General features: G+C 39.8%; 1 protein-coding gene across 1 annotated transcript; it reads left to right on the forward strand.

Annotated features, from left to right (window-relative positions):
* Window positions 1-5538: 5538 nt before the first annotated feature.
* Window positions 5539-5949, forward strand: LOC149148196 (syntaxin-61-like). Its single transcript, XM_089442099.1, has one exon. The coding sequence runs from the start codon at window positions 5539-5541 to the stop codon at window positions 5947-5949; it is 411 nt and encodes a 136-aa protein (XP_089298225.1).
* Window positions 5950-21236: the final 15287 nt, after the last annotated feature.

The raw sequence follows: 21236 nt of genomic DNA on the forward strand, positions 1-21236 counted from the left end.
TACCTAATAATATTAATAATCATTTAAAATATGTATTAATAATCATTTAAACTACTTTTCAAATTATGATAAAAGCATCTATATTTTATCGATTAATATTCAAGGCGTATATTTTGCTTTTGTTTCTCTGAGTCATGCACTTCACTTTTCAATTACTATCCTGTGGCCTTTCTTTCAAATCTCGCTGCTTAGGCTCCATAATGTAAACAAAATAATAAAATATAAAGAAGCAGTGATTCTTCTCTGCTCATGGAACCCTAGCACCTCTCCTCAATGACGCTCTCTACCTTGTTCTTTTCTCAACGACGCACTCTACTTGGCTCTATTGTTGATGTAAATAATATCTAATAAATATATAATTAAAGCTTATTAAGAATGATGTAGCTATTGATTTTGTTGTCCACAAAAATTAATATCGACATTGAAGTATGTGTCACAAAGTACTCAACCATTAGCGATCACCTATGTAAGTTGTAGCTCGTTGCAAATTTTAAGAAATGTGCTCTCCCTGATTTGTTGTATGATAGTTTATTGTTTAACTAGATCCATGGAGTGCTATATTTTCAATGGGTTTGACACAGCCGATTGGCAATGAATTTGTTACAACAAAGAAAAAAATGTTCGTAAACCTTAATTGGCCTTCCTGCAGTTCTTGCAGATTTGTCCAATGGTACCAATGAGAGGAGAAATATTCCCATCTTCACCATGGCAGCTTCTAATTACAAATAATAATATTTTTTATTCATTTAAAAATTACCTTTAATATCAATATATTATTATTTTTGATAATTATTTATTAATTAATCTATCTTGAACAGTTCGAACATGAGTCGGGTTGCCTTGTTGACCCTATGATTTTACTAGACCCACACTAGGTCATAATTCAGAACTAGTTGGGGGTCGGCTCTCTTTTGGCGCACATGTTTAACCAGAAGCCCGAGGGCCCGACTCCTAAATTACACACTTGACTCGCGTTTAATATTGTTAGCAGGAAAATATGGTGTTGATGTGAACCTAATTCATTGAAGTATGTGTCACAAAGTCCTCAACATCAACGATTTCCTATGTAAGTTCTAGCTTGTCGCAAATTTTAAGAAATGTGGTATCCTTGATCTGTTGAATGGTAATTTATTGTTTGACTAGATCCATGGAGTGTTATATTTTCAACAGGTTCAGCACAGTCAATTGGAAATAAATTTGTTACAACGAAGAAAAAATGTTCTTTACCTTAATTAGCCTTCCTATAGTTCTTGCAGATCATTTTGCTGGTACCAGTGAGAGGAGAAATATTCCCCATCTTCACCATGGCGGCTGCAAAGTCCGTAAAGAAGGTGTTTTGATTATATTTGTAGGTAGTGTCTTGAGAATTTGTAGAACCTCCGCTAAATAGTTGTTGATTAGAGTGTCGAAGTCCCTTTTGGCTTCTCGTTGGATGACCCCCACTAGTCAGAGGCCAAACCCTAACAACATTAACAGTGGAGACTAAACCTGACCCTGACTAACCTGACCCTGACTATTGGTGGACCCTGCAAACACTCTAATGACTACTCTTTATCTTAATTAATTAGAATTAACGAGATAAAGACCATTGGAATCAATATACATTGTCTGCAATTGATGATCCATTAAGTATTAACCAGTGAAAGGAATGGTATGTAATTGGAGAATTTAAACCATGGTCCCATCCATTCATAAATTTGTAGTCGTCGTCAAATACATCTAGCATGTCTATCAATCTACAGTACAATGAAGCCATAGATTATGGTATCAAATCCAATCTATATTAAATGCATAATTTACTAAGGGATGATGTCCACCCTCGAAACCCATAGTTGGGGATGTGGTGGCGGGCTAACGTCACACAAAAATTTCAATGAAAATTCTAATGTTAATTATAGAAAATTGAAAATTTTCACTAATATGGACAAACTAATAGCTTAGAACCGATCATAGATGTCATTGTGTAAGGAATGACATAACAAATAAAAATGCTTATAAAAAAATTATGTGCGTACATCAAATCAACACTGATAATCACTTATAGTAATTTTTTTGGACAAGTGTTACATGTTAGTATGGTTTTTTTTTTAAACAATTTTTTATTTCTAACGAATGAATTGCAAACCTCATTAAATTAGTCATATTAGTGTTCTCAACCATCATAAAATTGGGATATTTTTTTTACAAAAATTTAAAAAATAATTTTTAATTAACAAATATTTAGTTTAATATTTGGATATTTGACAAAACAATTGTTTTGAATAAAAACAATTAATTGAAAATCAATGTTAGTTTGACAAAACTTATTACAATACACTTCATCCAGTATAATAATAATATATGGTTTAAATAGTATTTTGTATAAGAGAATCTAGATGGTAGGTATGTTATAAGAAATTTTAATAAAATAAATAATAATTGGAATTGAATATAATTTTGAGAAAATAAAGTATAATAAAATATTTTGATATTTTAGTGTGGGATTGGTAAAATATTAATATTTATTTTTGTTTATCAATTATATATTGTGATCAATTATATTTCTTTGGTGGACTTTAATGTTAAAAAATTTTAGCATCATGGGGTAGCTTGAGTAGTTCAATATTTTGAAATCACAAATGGAAAGTTGTGAAAACCAGGAAACTAGTTGGAAATTTCCATTGGAAATATATATATATATATATGTGTGTGTGTGTGTGTGTGTGTGTGTGTGTGTGTGTGTGTGTGTGTGTGTGTGAGAGAGAGAGAGAGAGAGATTAAGAATTACAAATGGTTGGCAACATTTATATCTTTTAACTTAAATATGTCTCATTATTATAAGATTTTTTTTCAAAACCTAGCAAGTTGTGTTAGTTTCTTAAACCTTTTATGTCAAGTTAAGTGTCTTTATTTTATTTCTTGATATATATTTTATTATTTTTAAACATGGATAGATATTTTTTGGTGCCTCCTCATCATCAGTATCAAACTTTGGGTGCCTTAAACCCTCAAAATCTAATCGCACTAGCAATATTTGACTAAAGATAAAAGAAGGACATGAAGATGGGACTTTATCTACTTATGTGTACACAAGTCATGAGACCATTAATATAATATCTCTAGGTGTAACCACATGTTTGACCAATATTGTAAGGTTTTCCCATGCCTTCTAGAATTAGTAACCCTTACCAAAATTGAACCTTACTGAATGGTGAAAAACTCCTTGCTTTTCACTCTTAAATCCAACTCCTTTAAATCAATTTTATATACATATTTTAGTACTTCTATATCTTCTCTATTCATTAAATTATTTATTCATTTATTTTATTAACTTCATATATTGATGCAGGAGCATTCGGACACCTCAATGAAAGAAAATTAGAGAAAGAGGATAGGTGGACAACCACATAGACAGCCAGGCCAACCACAACTGAATTCTGTTCAAGAAACTAATTTTAGTTAAAAAATCAGTTAAAATTGAATGTATGTGTAATAAGAACTGAAGGATTCTTGAGTAAATCAGGAAGAAAAGAGAGGGAAAACCCTATGCGTGTGAGAGAGGGCAAAATGTAATTGCCAGATAAATCTGGATTAAGGCTGAAATGCCTTAAAACTGTAAACTGAGTTTGTACATAATAAAAAGTGTTTTATGTGAACTTGTGTCTTTATATGTTTTTATTGTTTTCCGGTTTTCTTTTCTGCTGAAAATGGAAGTATGAAGGCCACAGAGTAGGCATGTTAGTATGCAGCGTTACAATTGAGTTCTTTTCTGGAAATTGTCAATTCGCGGGTCTATATTATACTCTGCTGATTGTGATATTGCACGGAAATTTCATAGTATTGCCCGTTGCAAATTTTTTGGAGTGCCTCTTTGGAGCTTGTTTATATCTGGAAATTGGGATGGCTTCCGATTTATGTCGATGGGAGGATGATCCCTTCCTTGCAGCCGCGGAAGATGTGCAGGACTCAGCTGACAGAATGGAATCTGCTTATAGAACGTGGCTGCACGATCAAAGTCTTCGCGAATCTAATCCTACTGACGCGGAATTGGTCAGTTTGATTGAGATACGAAAGAGAGAGCTCATCACTGCTCTTGGTACTGCAAAATGGCAGCTAGAGGACTTTGAAAGGGCCATCATAGTAACTGCTTCAACTAACAAGGCATATTCAAAAGAAGATGCCCCTACAAGGCATATGCAATTTATTGGAGTGATTCGGAATCAAATTGCCAGCATCGAGATGGAATTGCACGATTCGATCAAAAAGGATGACGAAGATCCAAAGGTTGATGCACGCACGTGTGTGGACTGAGAATGAGCCGAACAAGCAGAAGAAAGTTGTGTGTGGATGAAGAAGATGAATCAGATGAAGAGTTGGGAAGCAGCTGCTTGGCAAGAGATGAGTTTTCTTGTGGTTGGATCAGTAGGAAGTGTTGCGCAGTCATGTTGAGAAGACTGTCAGAAGTCTCAGAATGGCTTCGTGGGCCCATAACCCACAGGCCCAAGATCGAACCTGTAGAAAAATGTTGAAAACGAAGAGACCCCAGAATTCATTTTCATCAAGTGGTATCAGAGCGGGAAAGATTTCCTGCGGAGAGGAGTTTTTTTTTTTGCATGCGAAGAAAGAAGAGGTACGAAGAAAGAAGAGGTACAGTTTGTTGAAGATTTGTAAGGTTGTAGTATTTTTTTTACTTTATTTTGTGAAGGTGAGAAGATTGCAGCAAACCTGGAGCAGGAGTGCTCACTTGGTTTGAGAGGAGAGAACCGCGGAGATGCCGGGAGGACTAAGCTCAGCAGAGAAGCTTGGTATGGCATCTGGTAGCAAGGAGGACTTGCTATTGTAGAGGTTTGGTTGCAGCTCACAGAAGGAAGTTCCACTGACGAAGTGAAACAATGGGTAGAATTGCGAATTGTGAAGGAAACGCATATGACCAGGAGGTCACAATTTTGTACCTCGGGAGCATATGACCAAGAGGTCATAATTTTTGTACCTCGGGAGTCTGATGCAGGAGCATCCGGACACCTCAATGAAAGAAAATTAGAGAAAGAGGATAGGTGGGCAACCACATAGACAGGCAGGCCAACCACAACTGAATTCTGTTCAAGAAACTAATTTTAGTTAAAAAATCAGTTAAAACTGAATGTATGTGTAATAAGAACTGAAGGATTCTTGAGTAAATCAGGAAGAAAAGAGAGGGAAAACCCTGTGCGCGTGAGAGAGGGCAAAATGTAATTGCCAGAGAAATCTGGATTAAGGCTGAAATGCCTTAAAACTGTAAACTGAGTTTGTACATAATAAAAAGTGTTTTATGTGAACTTTTGTCTTTATATGTTTTTGTTGTTTTCCAGTTTTCTTTTCTGCTGAAAATGGAAGTATGAATGCCACAGAGTAGGCATGTTAGTATGCAGTGTTACAATTGAGTTCTTTTCTGGAAATTGTCAATTCGCGGGTCTATATTATACTCTGTTGATTGTGATATTGCACGGAAATTTCATAGTATTGCCCATTGCAAATTTTTTGGAGTGCCTCTTTGGATCTTGTTTATATCTAGAAATTGGGATGGCTTCCAATTTATGTCGATGGGAGGATGATCCCTTCCTTGCAGCCGCGGAAGATGTGCAAGACTCAGCTGACATAATGGAATCTGCTTATAGAACGTGGCTGCGCGATCAAAGTCTTCACGAATCTAATCCTACTGACAAGGAATTGGTCAGTTTGATTGAGATACGAAAGAGAGAGCTCATCACTACTCTTGGTACTGCAAAATGGCAGCTAGAGGACTTTGAAAGGGCCATCAGAGTAACTGCTTCAACTAACAAGGCATATTCAAAAGAAGATGCCCCTAAAAGGCATATGCAATTTATTGGAGCGATTCGGAATCAAATTGCCAGCATCGAGATGGAATTGCACGATTCGATCAAAAAGGATGACGAAGGTCCAAAGGTTGATGCACGCACGTGTGTGGACTGAGAATGAGCCGAATAAGCAGAAGAAAGTTGTGTGTGGATGAAGAAGATGAATCAGATGAAGAGTTGGGAAGTAGCTGCTTGGCAAGAGATGAGTTTTCTTGTGGTTCGATCAGTAGGAAGTGCTGCGTAGTCATGTTGAGAAGACTGTCAGAAGTCTTAGAATGGCTTCATTGGCCCATAACCCACAGGCCCAAGATCGAACCTGTAGAAAAATGTTGAAAACGAAGAGACCCCAGAATTCGTTTTCATCATATATTCTTTATTCCTTTTACTGATTATGTGAGATCTCATGCTCATTTCCTATTTTACTCACTTTATATCTTATTTATTTGTTAACTTGATCACTTCTTTATTTTACTAGCATAGATCCATCTTAACTCCGGATCTACCAAGCTTCGAGTGGGATCAAATTCCTTGAGATGCAAGTATTTCCTCAAGTTTGGCACTGAAAGAATAGGTTTGCATCTTAAGAGATTTGATCTCTGACGACACTTCATAGATTAGGAGTTAATATTGATCTATGTTGGTTTATATATAAAAAATACTTATGTTTTTTACTTTTAAAAAATTTAACTCACACAAAAACATCAATTTACTTGATTTATATATAGACTAAATATTAATTATTTTTTACTTTCATAAAATTTACCTCACATCAATGTAATTTTTTCACACAACATTTTAGTTTTGTAGGTATTCCAATTTCATTCAACATTTTACAAACACAACATTTCAGTTTTGTAAGTATTCTAATTCCAATTTCATACAACACTTTTCATGTAATATACAATATTTTAGTTTTGTAAGTATTGCAATCTATTGCAATATTTCACACATATTAGGACTTGCATTTTAGAGCCTTAATAAACCTTCAACAACCAGAGACTCTCCTCAAGCGCGCCCATGCTACTGCTAGGTCAAGCCGACTTGTTCGCGCCTCGACCTGCGACTCTCAGCCATGGCCTCTCTGGATACTTCACGAGAGGCGACTGCTACTCATCAGGCCTTCTCAGCTCTGGTTAGGTCCTTACCTCCCCAGAGGCCTGGCCCAACAATCTCCAAGTTTGTGAAGAAGCTCGATGTTTTGTAGGAAGTTAATCTGCCCCTAGCTCTACCTCGTATGGCCGTTCTTGCTCTAGCATAATGAGGTCTCATTGGGCAATTTACTGGGCTCTGGCCATCATTGAAAACAGTTCAAAGATGGGTTGAAAGGAATTGGTCTGATAAAATACAAGGCAAACTCTCCATCTGATTATGTGGAAAAGGATATTTTACCTTTCATTTTGAAACAAGAGAAGACAAAGACTTGATATTCAGGAATGGGCCTTATTTTATGGATTCAAGAGGTTTATATCTCAACAAATGGACTCCAGACTTCAGTCCCGAGTTGGATATTCCAAGCACTGTTCCTATTTGGGTTCAACTTCTGCATCTCCCTCTCCACTGCGGGGGAGATGAATCGGTCCAAGCTATTTGGAATGCAGTGGGAAGATACATTGACCGCAGTGAACCAAAAGAAAACCTGCAGGCTTGTGCCCGCATATGCGTAGAAGTAGATCTAGGCAAAGGACTTCGAGAAGCCATCAAGCTCAAGGTGGATGATTGGACCCACATTCAGCAATTGGACTACGAACAAATTCCTTTCAAGTGCAATTTATGTCATGAATATGGCCATTTTTCCAACCTCTGTACTAAATTAGTTGATGTAGAGAATACTTCACAAGATGAACAATGGGAAACAGTTAAGAAAAATAAAGTAGCCCCCACCCCCAAGCCAAACCCAGAAGCTGGCCCCTCTACTCGTAATCCACCCATTCCTTCCACCTCGTCCCTGTCTAACTCCTCCCTACCCCCACTGGACCAGCCGCACCCCCAACCACCTCCTTCATCCTCCAACCCTTTCCATATTCTCACTCCCCCAGAGGATATTCCACCCTCCGTGGCTCAAACCGATGCCCCAGAATCTCCTCTCCCTCTAATTATCTCCTCCACCCTCCCTCCTAATCCACTCTCATCTAGAATCACCAGAAGTAACTCAAAGGAGCATGGTGCAACTTCAGACACTCAAAAGAGAAACGGGCCATGAAGGAAATCCACTAAGCAGCAAAGAGATGAAAATACCCAGAAGGATATAGCCATGTGCATCCAGAATCCCATTGAGTCCTACATCTTGGGAAAAATCGACAAAGATACAACAAATAAGGAGCAGGGAGGGCGAGCAACTCTCCGTAACCCCCACATGAAATGATGAAAGTCCTCTCCTAGAATAGTAGGGGACTAGGGCACCCCTCCAAAATAATTGCCTTAAAAGATCTAATAAATCAAGAGAAACCAGGAGTTGTATTAATCCAAGAAACAAAGCAAGGGCAACAAGAAATGAAAAAAATCATTGCACAACATAAACAGTACAAAGGTAGCATTTTTGAATCAAGAGGAGCCTTTGGGGGAATCGTAATGCTTTGGGACCAAAACACTTGGAATATCACAACAGAAACAATCAATCAACACTGGATCAATATTGCTCTGGAGAGCACTACAAATAATAAAAGGATATTCATTTATAATGTATATGATCCAAACATTATAGAGACAAGGAACAATGCTGGGGCACTCTCAAAGAAAATATAGATGAAGAAGAAAATAGTTACATTATTCTAGGGGGGATTTAAATCTCATTTTTCACTCCAATGAAAAGCGAGGAGGTTGTTTCTCTTCAGACCCCTACAAAAATCAGTTGGAGACTATCATGCAGGACCGCAACCTTATTGACGTAATCCAAAAAACCGCAGATTCATCTGGAATAATCGCAGGCTGGGGAAAAACAACATCATGGAAAGACTGGATAGAATCCTGGTGAATGTTACTCTCCTTTCCATCTACTCTGTAGCCTACGCCTCCATTCATCCCTTCACAGCTTCAGATCACTACCCCACATCTTTGGTTCTTGAAACCCATTGTTCATTGGGGCCTATCCCCTTTAAGTACGGTCCTCTGTGGAATGATAACTCAGCAGTCAAATATATTATACAAAGCAGTTGGTAGTAGCACATAGAAGGGTCATTGGGATACATCTACGAAAGAAAAATTAACAGAGTCAAGTACGCTTTAAAAGACTGGGCAAAAAATTGCTAGAAGGATCCATAAAAAGAAAAAAGAGAGACCAAAACCATACTGGAGAATATCCATAGCACAATTGAGGAGCGCAGATTTCAACAGGAAGATAAAGATTGGGAAGATAAAATCTATTGTCAGCTATATCACATCAATAGAGAAGAAGAGTAGAAATGGAGAATCAAGTCTAGACAGTTATGGCTAAAAGGAGGAGACAAAATTCAGCTTTTTTCCATAAGCAAACTACAACTCGGAAAATTAGGAACAACATTACCTCTATCATAGATAGAGAAGGCAATCTCCAAACCAGCCAAGGTGCTATCAAACAAGTAGCTTTAGATCATTATAGAGAGCTCCTAACAGAAACTAAAGAAGAGGAAGATTACGCAGACCTGCTGAAATACCTTCCTAGTGGGATCAACAAAGAAATCAATGACAACTTGAGCAAGGAGATAGAATAAGAAGAAATAAGAGGAGCCATTTGGACTCTCCGACCAGAAAAAGCTCATGGATCGGATGGCTTTCCAATCTAATTCTATAGAGCTCACTGGGGAATTATTAAAAAGGATTTTATCAAAATGGTGAAATGGATCCAGCACAAAGGGAAAATTGGAGGCTATACCAGTTCCACCCACCTAGCCGTCATCCCCAAAGAGAATCGCCCCACGACCTTCTCCCGTTTCCGGCCCATTTCTCTTTGCAACTCCTCTTACAAAATATTCACAAAAATTTTAGCTACTCGTCTAAAAGCTCTTCTTCCTTCGCTCATCTGTGAAAATCAAGGTGGGTTTCTGGCCAATAGGAAAATCTCTGACTCAATCCTCCTTGTTCAAGAAGAAATTCATTCCAGAAAAGAAAAAGGGTTCATCCTGAAGTTGGATTTGGCCAATGCCTTCGATAGGGTAAGGCACTCCTTTCTAATTGTTGTTCTTAAGAAAATGGGCTTTGTTGTGCCCCTCCTATATCTCATCAAAGTCTGTATCACAGGACCTTAGATTTCCCTCCTTGTTAATGGAAGGCCTGGAACCCCCTTTCAATTTTCGAGAGGGCTGAGACAAGGCTACCCTCTCTCCCCTTACCTATTTATCTTGATGGCTAAATCTTTCAGCAAATCTTTAGATTACAAGAGGCGAACTGGACTCATCACTGGCATAAAGTTCGAGAATGGAGTCAAAAACATAAATCATTCCCAATTCGCAGATGACATTCTGTTAATAGGAGGGGCATCTGTTGTTAGGCCCCTATACTACTAGTGTAACCCCTTATTGTTATTAGTACAACCCCCTTATTATATTGATGTACCCATGTAGTGCCCATATTGTTACTATTGTGCCCCATAGAAGCACACTATTGTTATTATTGTGCCCTTACATTATTACTGTTATGTCGGCTCTGATTATATTATGACCCCTTAGACTCCTATATATAAAAAGGAGATATTTTCATTTGTATCATCCAAGAATTGTTCATTTTTGTAATGTAAAGGAGGTTCCCCCTCGAAGAGGCTGAATTCTAAGGCGTTCAACTATCTTTTGTATCTTTTTGTGAGTTGGTTTCATAACATTTGGTATCAGAGCTTTGGATTCTAGCGTTTCGCTGCTCCAAATAGGTCATCATGGCATTTTCGCTATAACTTTTGTCTGCGACGTTTCAGAAGCTAAAAAAAACCCATTTGAGATGAAATCGCACTGAACCTCGGATCCGAATTTCAGAGCTTTTCGCACTATATTTGAGGAGATATGATTTGAGGAAGTTGGTCTTTTTGTAGACTCTTGAATTACATTCCAAACAGGTGACCTGGGGAAAATAGTCATGACTTTTGTTTTGAGCATCAGATAGAAATTTTGTAAGAAGTAATAGAAATAGGATGGATTGTTGTTTCCTGTGTATATTTTTCAGATCCTAAGGTTGAAACAGTGACACGTGGCACTTCCTACAAGTTCGTTCTTCTGAAAAGGTATATAATCAAGTCATCTTGGGAAATTGTGCATAAATCTTTCTTGGAGAATCTAAATTTTATCAGACTGGTGGCATTGGAAAGAGGACACAGAGGGCTACTGCAGGTCACAATTTTAGAACTAGAAGAGCCAAAATTACAGAGTTATAGTGATTTCACTATCAAGCTCCTAAAATCAAGAAAAGGCGATATGAGGAAGTTTGATGGCAAGGATCCGGTAAATTGGATACTTCAGATGGAGCAATATGTTGATCTACATGGTGTAACATTGTTACAAAAGGTATGTATTGCATCTTCATATTTAGAACCAGATCAATTTTTATGGTATAAAAGGCTTTGTTCTCATAAACAACTTGTTACATGGTCAATTTTCATGGAGGAAATGGTAGCACATTATGAGGGTACAAAGAAAAACACCTTCTTTAGAGCAACACCACAACAATTGGAAAGAGTAAAAGGGCTTTGTTACATAGTGGAAAGTAAAATTATGGCGACAAGGAAGTCTACCCCTCACAACTATAAAGATGGAAGTGTTGTTTCTCCTAGCCTTCCACAACCTACAAGGGTTACTGTTATGCTCTTAACCTACAAAACGATACCCAAATACAGAATATGCGAAGAGAAGATACCCAGAACACAGAACAGCAATGATTTTATTATTCAGAGAGTAAAGTTCACTTGCCTCTTTGAGGGGGAAACCTCGAATAGAGCAGAGCTTGATTAAAAAATAAGACACGATACACCTCGCAGGGAGTCTCTATCCTTTATATATGACTCATACATGCAATACCACGGATCAATACCGTGGGTTTTATTAATACCATCGATCTAATACTACGGCCCATTTGCAACTAACTGTGGTCCTGTCATTAATTGCGGGTTAACCACTTACAATTATTAATATGGGCTTTATTGACTCTTGACTATGACGTGATCCCATTACATAAATAAGGGGGTTAGGGTGGGACCCTAACATGCCCTCCCCCTTAAGACTAGCCTTGTCCTCAAGGCTGAAGCTGTGGAAACTGCTGAAGAATAGCGGCTGGTTCCCAAGTTGCATCTTCCGGAGAGGTGTCTTTCCATTTGACGAGGACTTCCTTAATCATGCGGCCGCGCAGTTTCTTGTCTCGTGTGTCTAGGACCTGTTCGGGTTGAAGCCAGATGGAACCTTCTTCATCCAATTCAGGTAGACTGGTCTGAATTCTGCAATTGTTCCTAATCACTTTCTTGAGGCATGAGACATGGAAAACTGGATGGATTTTGGCAGTAGGTGGCAAGGCCAACTTGTAAGCCACTTCTCCAATGCGTTGAAGTACTTTATATGGTCCGTAGAATTTGGGAGATAGTTTCTAACACCCCTTGTCTTTGAGTGATGTTTGCTTATATGGTTGTAGTCATAAAAAGACCTGATCCCCTTCTTGAAATTGGTGCTCTGAGCGATGCTGGTCCACCTGTTGCTTCATGCGGTTCTGAGCTTGATGAAGATTCTCTCTAAGATGGGCGAGCATGGTTGCGCGGTGTTGTAGGAGTTGATCCACTGCTTGTACTTTTGAGCACCCCTTGAGATACGAAGTAGGTGAAGGCGGGAGTTGACCATATACTGCTTCATAGGGAGTCATTATGGTGGTGGCATGATAGTTGGTGTTATACCACCATTCAACCAGAGGTAACCACTGTACCCAAAGGTGTTGCTTTTCTGAAGTAAAATACCTAAGGTAGGTTTCTAGACATTTGTTGACGGCTTCGGTTTGAACATTCGTTTGCCGATGATAGGAAGTACTGAGTTTTATTTGAGTGCCTTGTATCCTGAAGAGTTCCTACCAAAAATTACTGGTGAATATCGGGTCGCGGTCAGACACAATAGAAGTGGGCATGCCATACAATTTGAAGATCTGATCCATGAAAGGTTGAGCGACCATAGTTGGTGTAAACGGGTGGGGTAGGGCGCAGAAATGAGCATACTTCGACAGTCGGTCCACAACCACCATGATGATTGACTTGTTCCCTGAATTTGGAAGACATGTAATGAAATCCATAGAAACCTCCGTCCAAATTGATGCCGGAATGGGAAATGCTTGTAATGTGCCTGGTGTGTTGACGGTTTCCCCTTTGTGGCGTTGGCAGACATCGCATTCTGCTACGAAAGTAAGGATGTCCTTTTTCATTCTCGTCCAAAAAAATGATCTTCTGGTTCGAGCATACGTCTTCTGAAAGCCCGAATGTCCTGCAATGGGAGATGAGTGCAATTCTGCCATAATGCGACTTTTGAGGGTGGATGTTGGTGATATTACGACTCTGTCCCTGTAGCGAAGAATATCATCCTACCACGAGTAGCCCTTGGTGGAATTTGGATCTACCTGCAATTGAGAAATGAGTTGGGAGATCCCGGGGTGTGAAAAGCATTCCCTGCGAGCCTCTTCAATCCATTCTGGAATGGGGAGGGAAATTGCTAGCATAGTACTTTCCTCCTCAAATTGGCGAGATAATGCATCTGCTACACTATTGTATTTCCCTTTCTTGTAAATGATCTCATAATCATATCCTAGCATTTTGGCGAGCCATTTATTTTGCTGTGGGGAGGATAGGCGTTGCTCCAAAAAATATTTAAGACTGTGATGATCTGTGCGGATTTGGAAACGTCGCCCCAATAAGTAAGGTCGCTAGGTCTCGACTGCATGTAAGATGGCCATCGTTTCCTTCTCGTAGGTAGATTGGCCCAGATTCCTCCCACTTAGTTGTTGGCTTGTGAAGGCCAAAGGTCACCCTTCCTGCATTAAGACCGACCCAATACCTGTACCCGAAGCATCACATTCAATGACAAAAGATTTGGTGAAGTCAGGTAGTGCTGAGACTGGAGTGGAACACATGGCATTTTTTAGAGCTGTAAAGGCCTGTTGTGCTTCCTCATTCCAGAAGAATGAATTTTTCTTTAGGATTTGGGTGAGGGGCTTCACTATGCGACCATAGTTCTAGACAAATTTACGATAATAGCCTGTGAGACCCAAAAATCCTCTCAAGCTCTTCAAGGTATTAGGTTGAGGCCATTCCTACATTGCCTGGATCTTTTTGGGGTCCACCTTGACACCTTCACGCCCCATAATGTGGCCCAAATACTCAACTTCTGCCATGCCAAACGAACACTTGGACATCTTGACAAATAATTTATGCTTGCGTAGCAGTTGCAAGTGTAGATCTACATGCTGAAGATGTGTGGCCCAAGTGCAACTATAGATGAGGATGTCATCGAAGAAGACAAGGACAAATTTCCTGAGATATGGTTTGAGAATGTGGTTCATAAGGCTCTGAAAAGTAGAGGGGGCATTAAAAAGACCAAATGGCATGACCAGGAACTCATAATGGCCTTCATGAGTTCTGACAGCTGTCTTGGGAATGTCGACTTCCTTCATGCGAATTTGGTGGTAGCTTGAGCGAAGATCCAGCTTAGTGAAGAATTGAGCCCCATTAAGTTCATCCAGCAAATCGTCAACCACTGGGATGGGAAATTTATCTTTGACTGTCAACTTATTGAGGGCCCTGAAGTCGGGACACATCCGCCACTCCCCATCTTTCTTGAGCACCATGACCACTAGGGATGAATAAGGAATAATGCTGGGACGAATGACACCTGCTTCCAAAAGCTCCTTGATTATTTTTTCTATTTCATTCTTTTGGGTGAACGAATATCTGTATGGGCGCACATTTGGGGGTTGGGCCCCTGGAACCAAGGTGATGCTATGATCATGTTCCCCTCGCGAGGGTGGAAGCTCATGAGGCTTGTCAAAGACCAGCAGATGGTTATTTAAAATTTGTTGCATCTCAGGATGAATTGGCAGAGGCTTGGTTTCGATTGCCTGGATGGCATTAAATTGAGCTACAACTCCATGATTTCCCTTTTTTAACAATTTTTCCATCCTATGCGAGCTTATGATAGAGGGGGATCCCGCCTGGAGTCCACGGAGGGTATGTGCGTAGTTGTTCTGCTTAAAACTCATATATAACTCCTGGAAATCCATTGTGATTGGCCCAAGAGTGCGGAGCCATTCAGCGTCGAGGACAATGTCGCAACCCCCCATGTGTATGGAAAACATGTGGGTTTTCAACTGATAAACCCCCATTTGAAGTTTGACATTTTCACAGCGGCCTTCACATTTCATTGTGCCTCCATCCACAATTTGGACTTGGAAGTTAGAAACTGCTCGTACAAAACAATGCACTGCTTCTGCGAATTTTTGATGGATGAAATTATGTGTACTTCCACTATCAATCAAGACTACTACTGGGCGATGTTTAATAAAACCTCTGAGTTTGAGAGTTTGGGGGGAAGAAATCCCTGCCAAAGCATGCAACGAAATAACTGTTTCGTCAGAGACATTGTCCTTTTGGTTGTCTTCTTCTAGCAACTCATGTTCCTCAAGTGGTGGATCTTCCTTTGTTGAGCTGTAGTCAGTGGCATCAATTTGAAAAAATTTGGGCTCCTTGCATTTATGACCCGGGCAGTATTTTTCATCACAGTAGTAACATAGGCCTTGCTTTCTTCTTTCAGCCATTTCCGCAGGTGACACCTTTTGGACCTTAAGTGTTTGAGTCATGTTGTGAGCCTGTGGGGGGCGACCTTTAGCGGAGAAATTTGGGCAACTGTATTGGGCTGCTAATGCACGTTCCACATTACGAGCTACCTTGCAAGCCTCCGTCCATGTGGGTGGGTGGTGCAGTAGGACTTGGGCTTTGATAGCTTCTTTAAGACCGCTGATAAAACATTTCGTGTAGAACACATCTGAGAGACCCCAAGTGCGGAAGGCTAAGGCTTCAAAAGCTGTAATATATTCATCCACTGTACCAGTCTGTCGAAGCTTAGTAAGACGACCCAAAAAAGAAGATTCCTGGTCAAAGCGGTCTTGAAGAGCTTTTGTGAATTTGGGCCAAGTCCTAAAAGGTCCATTGCAATGTTGATGCCATTCCCACCATTGCCACCTTTCATTGTCCAAGTACATGCTCCCCACCATAAGCTGAGTCTCATCATCTAAGATGCGATTCAGATTGAAATACTGCTCCATTTGGGCTATCCATGCCGACGGGTGAGAACCGTCAAATTTATGCATATCCAACTTGGGAGGTCGCTGACGGGGTTGTTGGTGGGTGTGCGAGACATGAGGAGAGTGGCTAGACTCACCCTCATTGTGTCCATTGCCATTATACACCTCCTCGTGGGCTTGCTCCTTGCCCTTCTGGAGCATGCCCTCGACCAGGCTATTTAGTCGGTTAAGCTGAACGTGGACGGTTTGCATGGATTCTTCAAGTTTGTCCATCCTTTCATTGGCCATCGCTTGAGCTCTAGTTTCTACCATACACCAACCTAACTTTTTTTGGAAAGTTGGGACCGCCTAAATAATTTTCACTAAGAATTGAATGGTACCACTGTGCTCAGCTCGTCGTCCTGATTCTGATGGGCTAGATCACCAATAAGCGCCCCGGAAGATCTCAGACTTTTTTTTTTTGAAAACTCCTAACGGAGTTTTACTCCTTCCTTATCAATACTGCAGTTGCCAATTCCTCAAAATGTCAATGCGGCCAAAAGTCCTACGAAAATTATACCCCGGTATAGGAACCCTTCACAACGATTCTGATCTGGTCGATCTTAGATATCTGAATGGCGGATCGGATAGCTCTGTGCGGCGAAACAGACTGCTACTGTGGATCTGATGGATCTAATAGATCGGAATGGCTGATCTGCGAACTCGAGACTGCGGGACTGATGTCTGTTGTTGCTGCACCCCTTTGCACAAGCGGATCTGGAAGAGATGATGTGTGATCCCCTGATAGAAAAGGGAACTATGGTCTTGAGGAGTGTCAGGTGCTATAGATAGCAATATACATTAGGGGCTGGCAGTAGTACTCGGCCCAATGTTTCAAGGCTCTAACTAAGGAGGATCGACCATACCCTTAGCCGTACAACCCGACTACCTTATCGTACGAGCGAGTAATCTCTTCGAGTGTTGTTCTCGGTGTACTATAGCCGCAAGACGGCTGATGGTTTATCTATGGAGAGGTTTCAAAGGAGCCTAGGGGGCATCCGATATACCCAGAGGGTATGTGGAAGATAGTCCATGCGCGGTTCTATCTAATGCGCTACTACTTGAAGGGGTACCCACAGGGGTTACAAGGGAGTCCAACAGACGTGACCACCTCTTGTATTTCCTGCGTGCATGCCTCGCCAAATCCACAGGTTTATGCGCTCAACGACAGATCCCGTGGTTTAAATACGCCGGAACACGTCTCTAGCCCAAATTTTTTTTTTGCTAAGAAATGGAGATCCCACCGGCCCTGGAAAGTGCTCTGATACCACTTGTTATGCTCTTAACCTGCAAAACGATACCCAAATACAGAATATGCGAAGAGAAGATACCCAGAACACAGAACAACAATGATTTTATTATTCAGAGAGTAAAGTTCACTTGCCTCTTCGAGGGGGCAACCTCCGATAGAGCAGAGCTCGATTACAAAATAAGACACTATACTCCTCGCAGGGAGTCTCTATCCTTTATATATGACTCATACATGCAATACCACGGATCAATACCGTGGGTTTTATTAATACCATCTATCTAATACTACGGCCCATTTGCAACTAACTGTGGTCCCGTCATTAATTGCAGGTTAACCACTTACAATTATTAATATGGGCTTTATTGACTCTTGACTATGATGTGATCCCATTACATAAATAAGGGGGTTAGGGTGGGACCCTAACAGTTACACCGCAACAATTGGAAGAAAAAGAGAAAAAGGGCTTTGTTACAATTGTGATAGTAAATGCACTAAAGGTCATAAGTGTGCTGAGAAGAAATTATTTTACATAGAGTATGAAGAGGAGGAAGAAAACGATGAAGAAACATCAAAAGAAGAGGATATACACCAGGACCCAACCCCAGAGAAAGAAGAAATGAATCAGACCATATCTTGTAAAGCATTGGCGAGAATTACCACTCCTCAAACTCTCAAGATAGAAGGACATATCAAGAAGAAAAAGGTGCAAGAAGTGAAAGATCACATTGAGAAAGAAGAAATGAATCCCACCATATCTTGTAATTCATTGGTCGAAATTACCACTCCTCAAACTATCAAGATAGAAGGACATATCAAGAAGAAAAATGTTCAAGAAATGAAAGATCACATTGAGCATCAAGAAATGAATCCGACCATATCTTGTAAAGGATTGGAAGAAATTACCACTCCTCAAACTCTAAATATAGAAGGACATATCAAGAAGAAAAGGGTTCAAGCAGTGAAAGATCACATCGAGCATCAACAACAAGTTCTCCAACTTTTAAAGGATAACACCACTTTGGTGCAAAATTGAATGAAACAATAGGTAGATCAACATCATAGTGAAAAATGTTTTGATGTAGGTGATTGGATATTTTTACTGCTACATCTCAAGCAAGCTATTTATGAGAAGGAAATGTTGGCAATACTACATGCACTTAAGAAATGGCGACCTTCCCAAACGGGAAGACACTTCAAGGTAAAAATGGATCATGATAGTATTAAATACTTTTTAGAACAACTATTATCTTTAGAAGAACAAACAAAATGTGCCACAAATATGCTGGGTTATAACTTTGACATCATCTATAGAAAATGGAAGCAAAATTTTGTTGCAGATGCACTCTCAAGAAAGGATGAGGATGTGGAAGCATTGTTTTGTGATATTTCTATTATCCAACCAGATTGGATAAACGAAGCAAGGGATGAATGGAAGAAGGACGAAGAAGTATGGCTACTTATTCAAAAGTTGCAAAAGATCCCAATTCAAACAATATTGCCAGAAATTGAAGAGGAAGGAAAAATCATATTGGAACCTGGAGCAGTCACAAAAACAAGAACCCGACAACCACGAAATCGATCAATTTCAGAGTGTCTCATCAAGTGGAAGAACTTACCCGCTAAAGATTCCACATGGGAGGACAAGAATTTTATACAGAAGCATCAAGAACTACTCAAGCGTTGAGGACAACACTTTTTGAAGGAGAGGGGCATGTTTGGCCCCTATACTACTAGTGTAACCCCTTATTGTTATTAGTAAAACCCCATTATTATATTGATGTACCCATGTAGTGCCCATATTGTTACTATTGTGCCCCATAGAAGCCCACTATTGTTATTATTGTGCCCTTACATTATTATTGTTATGTCGGCTCTGATTATATTATGATCCCTTAGACTCCTATATATAGAAAGGAGGTCTTTTCATTTTATCATCCAAGAATTGTTCATTTCTATAATGTAAAGGAGGTTTCCCCCTCGAAGAGGCTAAATTCTAAGGCATTCAACTATCTTTTCTATCTTTTTGTGAGCTGGTTTCATAACATCTGTCACAATAGCCTGTCGTTTCGAAGCATTTCTGGACAAATATATGAGCTATTCAGAAGGTATGATCAACCATTTAAAAAGCTGCATCTATTGGCATGCAACAACCCAAACTCTCCATAATATAGCCAACACATTTGGGGTTCCTTGCAAACTAAATTGGGAATGATTCACTTACTTGGGAATGCCTGTGAGCATTGGGCCTTTAAAAGCTGAATTCTAGGACACAATTATAGATAAAATGAAGAGGAAAGTGCAGCAGTGTGGTTCTACATGGCTTAACCCGGCAGGCCTCCTTGTTCTCCTAAAATCAGGGCTCTCTTCTCTTCCGCTTTACCAATTCACACTAATGCAGGCTCCAACCATTTTCCATTATAAAATGGAAAGTATACTCTGCCATTTTCTCCGGAAAGGGGGGAAAATGAGAAAAATAAGTTCAATCTTGTTAGCTGGAAGCAAGTAATTCAAGGCCAGGATTGTGTAGGACTCGAAATCAGATCTCCCAAGCTCTCAAATCTGGCTTTTGGAGGCAAGATCGTGTGGAGACTAATCAGTGAACAACTGGCTTGGTGGAAAAGAGTGCTAGAAGCAAAATATCTAAGCTGTCCAAGACAACAGCTTTTGGACTGCGAAATACCCACTAGAAACAGCTCAAAAATTTGGAAATTAAGAAAAAAATTAATCCCTTTTTTGGCCCAAAACACCTCCAAAGTCCCCAGGGGAGGCAGTAGTATCAAAATTGGAGTAGACAAAATAATGGAGAACCAATCTATCAGCAATTAACCAGGTACGGATAAAATCCTTCTCTTTTTTTACAACAAAGGAATACATTATTTGGACCAAATCTCGCAATGGGACACCCACTCACAGATATGGATGGGATGGAATTTTCCACCCATTCCCATAGATCTCAAGCAGAGCTTCGACAATCTCCAGGCTCACCTCCACAGCATTGCACCCATTATTAAAAATGGCATCGATAGTTTTCGATGGGATCCTACAGGCTCTAACTATACAATTCAAGTTGGCCACCAATATTTGTGGAACAAAGATCATCCTGCTCCTGCTTGGACGCACTGGAAAATTGTGTGGAAGTCTGAGGCCATTCCCAAAATCAAATTCTTCATTTGGACCCTCCTGAAAGGGAAAATACTCACCACTGATAATCTGCAAAAGAGAGGTATAACCGGACCTTCTCGATGCCCAAACTATCAAGAAGCAGAAGAAAACATCCAACATCTCTTTATCACCTATCCTTTTGCAATTTCTTGCTGGAGTGGAATATCCCCCAATGACCATCTTCCATGGAATCCCAAAAACTCCATTGGTGAGGTTTTGAATCTCTGGAAGAAGAGTTACCCTTGGAAGCATAAGAAAAACAATATATCCAAATGGATTTGGGATGCTCTCCCCTACGCCCTTCTATGGAAAATTTGGTTGGCAAGGAACTGCATGATCTTCAAAGACAAGGAAACCATCATAAGGCAATTCTGCAGCAAGGCAAAAAGTTTAACCTTAGAAACCATTCTGCTAAAAATCTGAAGAAAATTGTTGAAGAAAGGGATTTTATCGGCCATTTTTTAGATAAAAGCAATAGCAACCAAATAGAATGTAATGCCAGCATCTAGCCCAACATCCTCAAACATCGTTGGAAAATAAGAACCAAAGAAGAAGAATTCTCAAGCTGGCTCCGAGGCAGCGATTCCCACTATCTCTTTTTTGATGGAGCCTCTAAATCTAAATCCACCTACATCTCAATCTCTAAACATGAACACATTACCCAATTCAACTATTCTAGAAAATTTCCACGTACAATCTCAATACATCTATCATGCATGCTGCTCTCATAGTAT

The sequence above is a fragment of the Pinus tabuliformis genome, chromosome 9 (assembly GCF_031772625.1).
Source record: "Pinus tabuliformis cultivar Carrire ecotype Pingquan chromosome 9, CPIR1, whole genome shotgun sequence".
NCBI lineage: Eukaryota > Viridiplantae > Streptophyta > Pinopsida > Pinales > Pinaceae > Pinus > Pinus tabuliformis.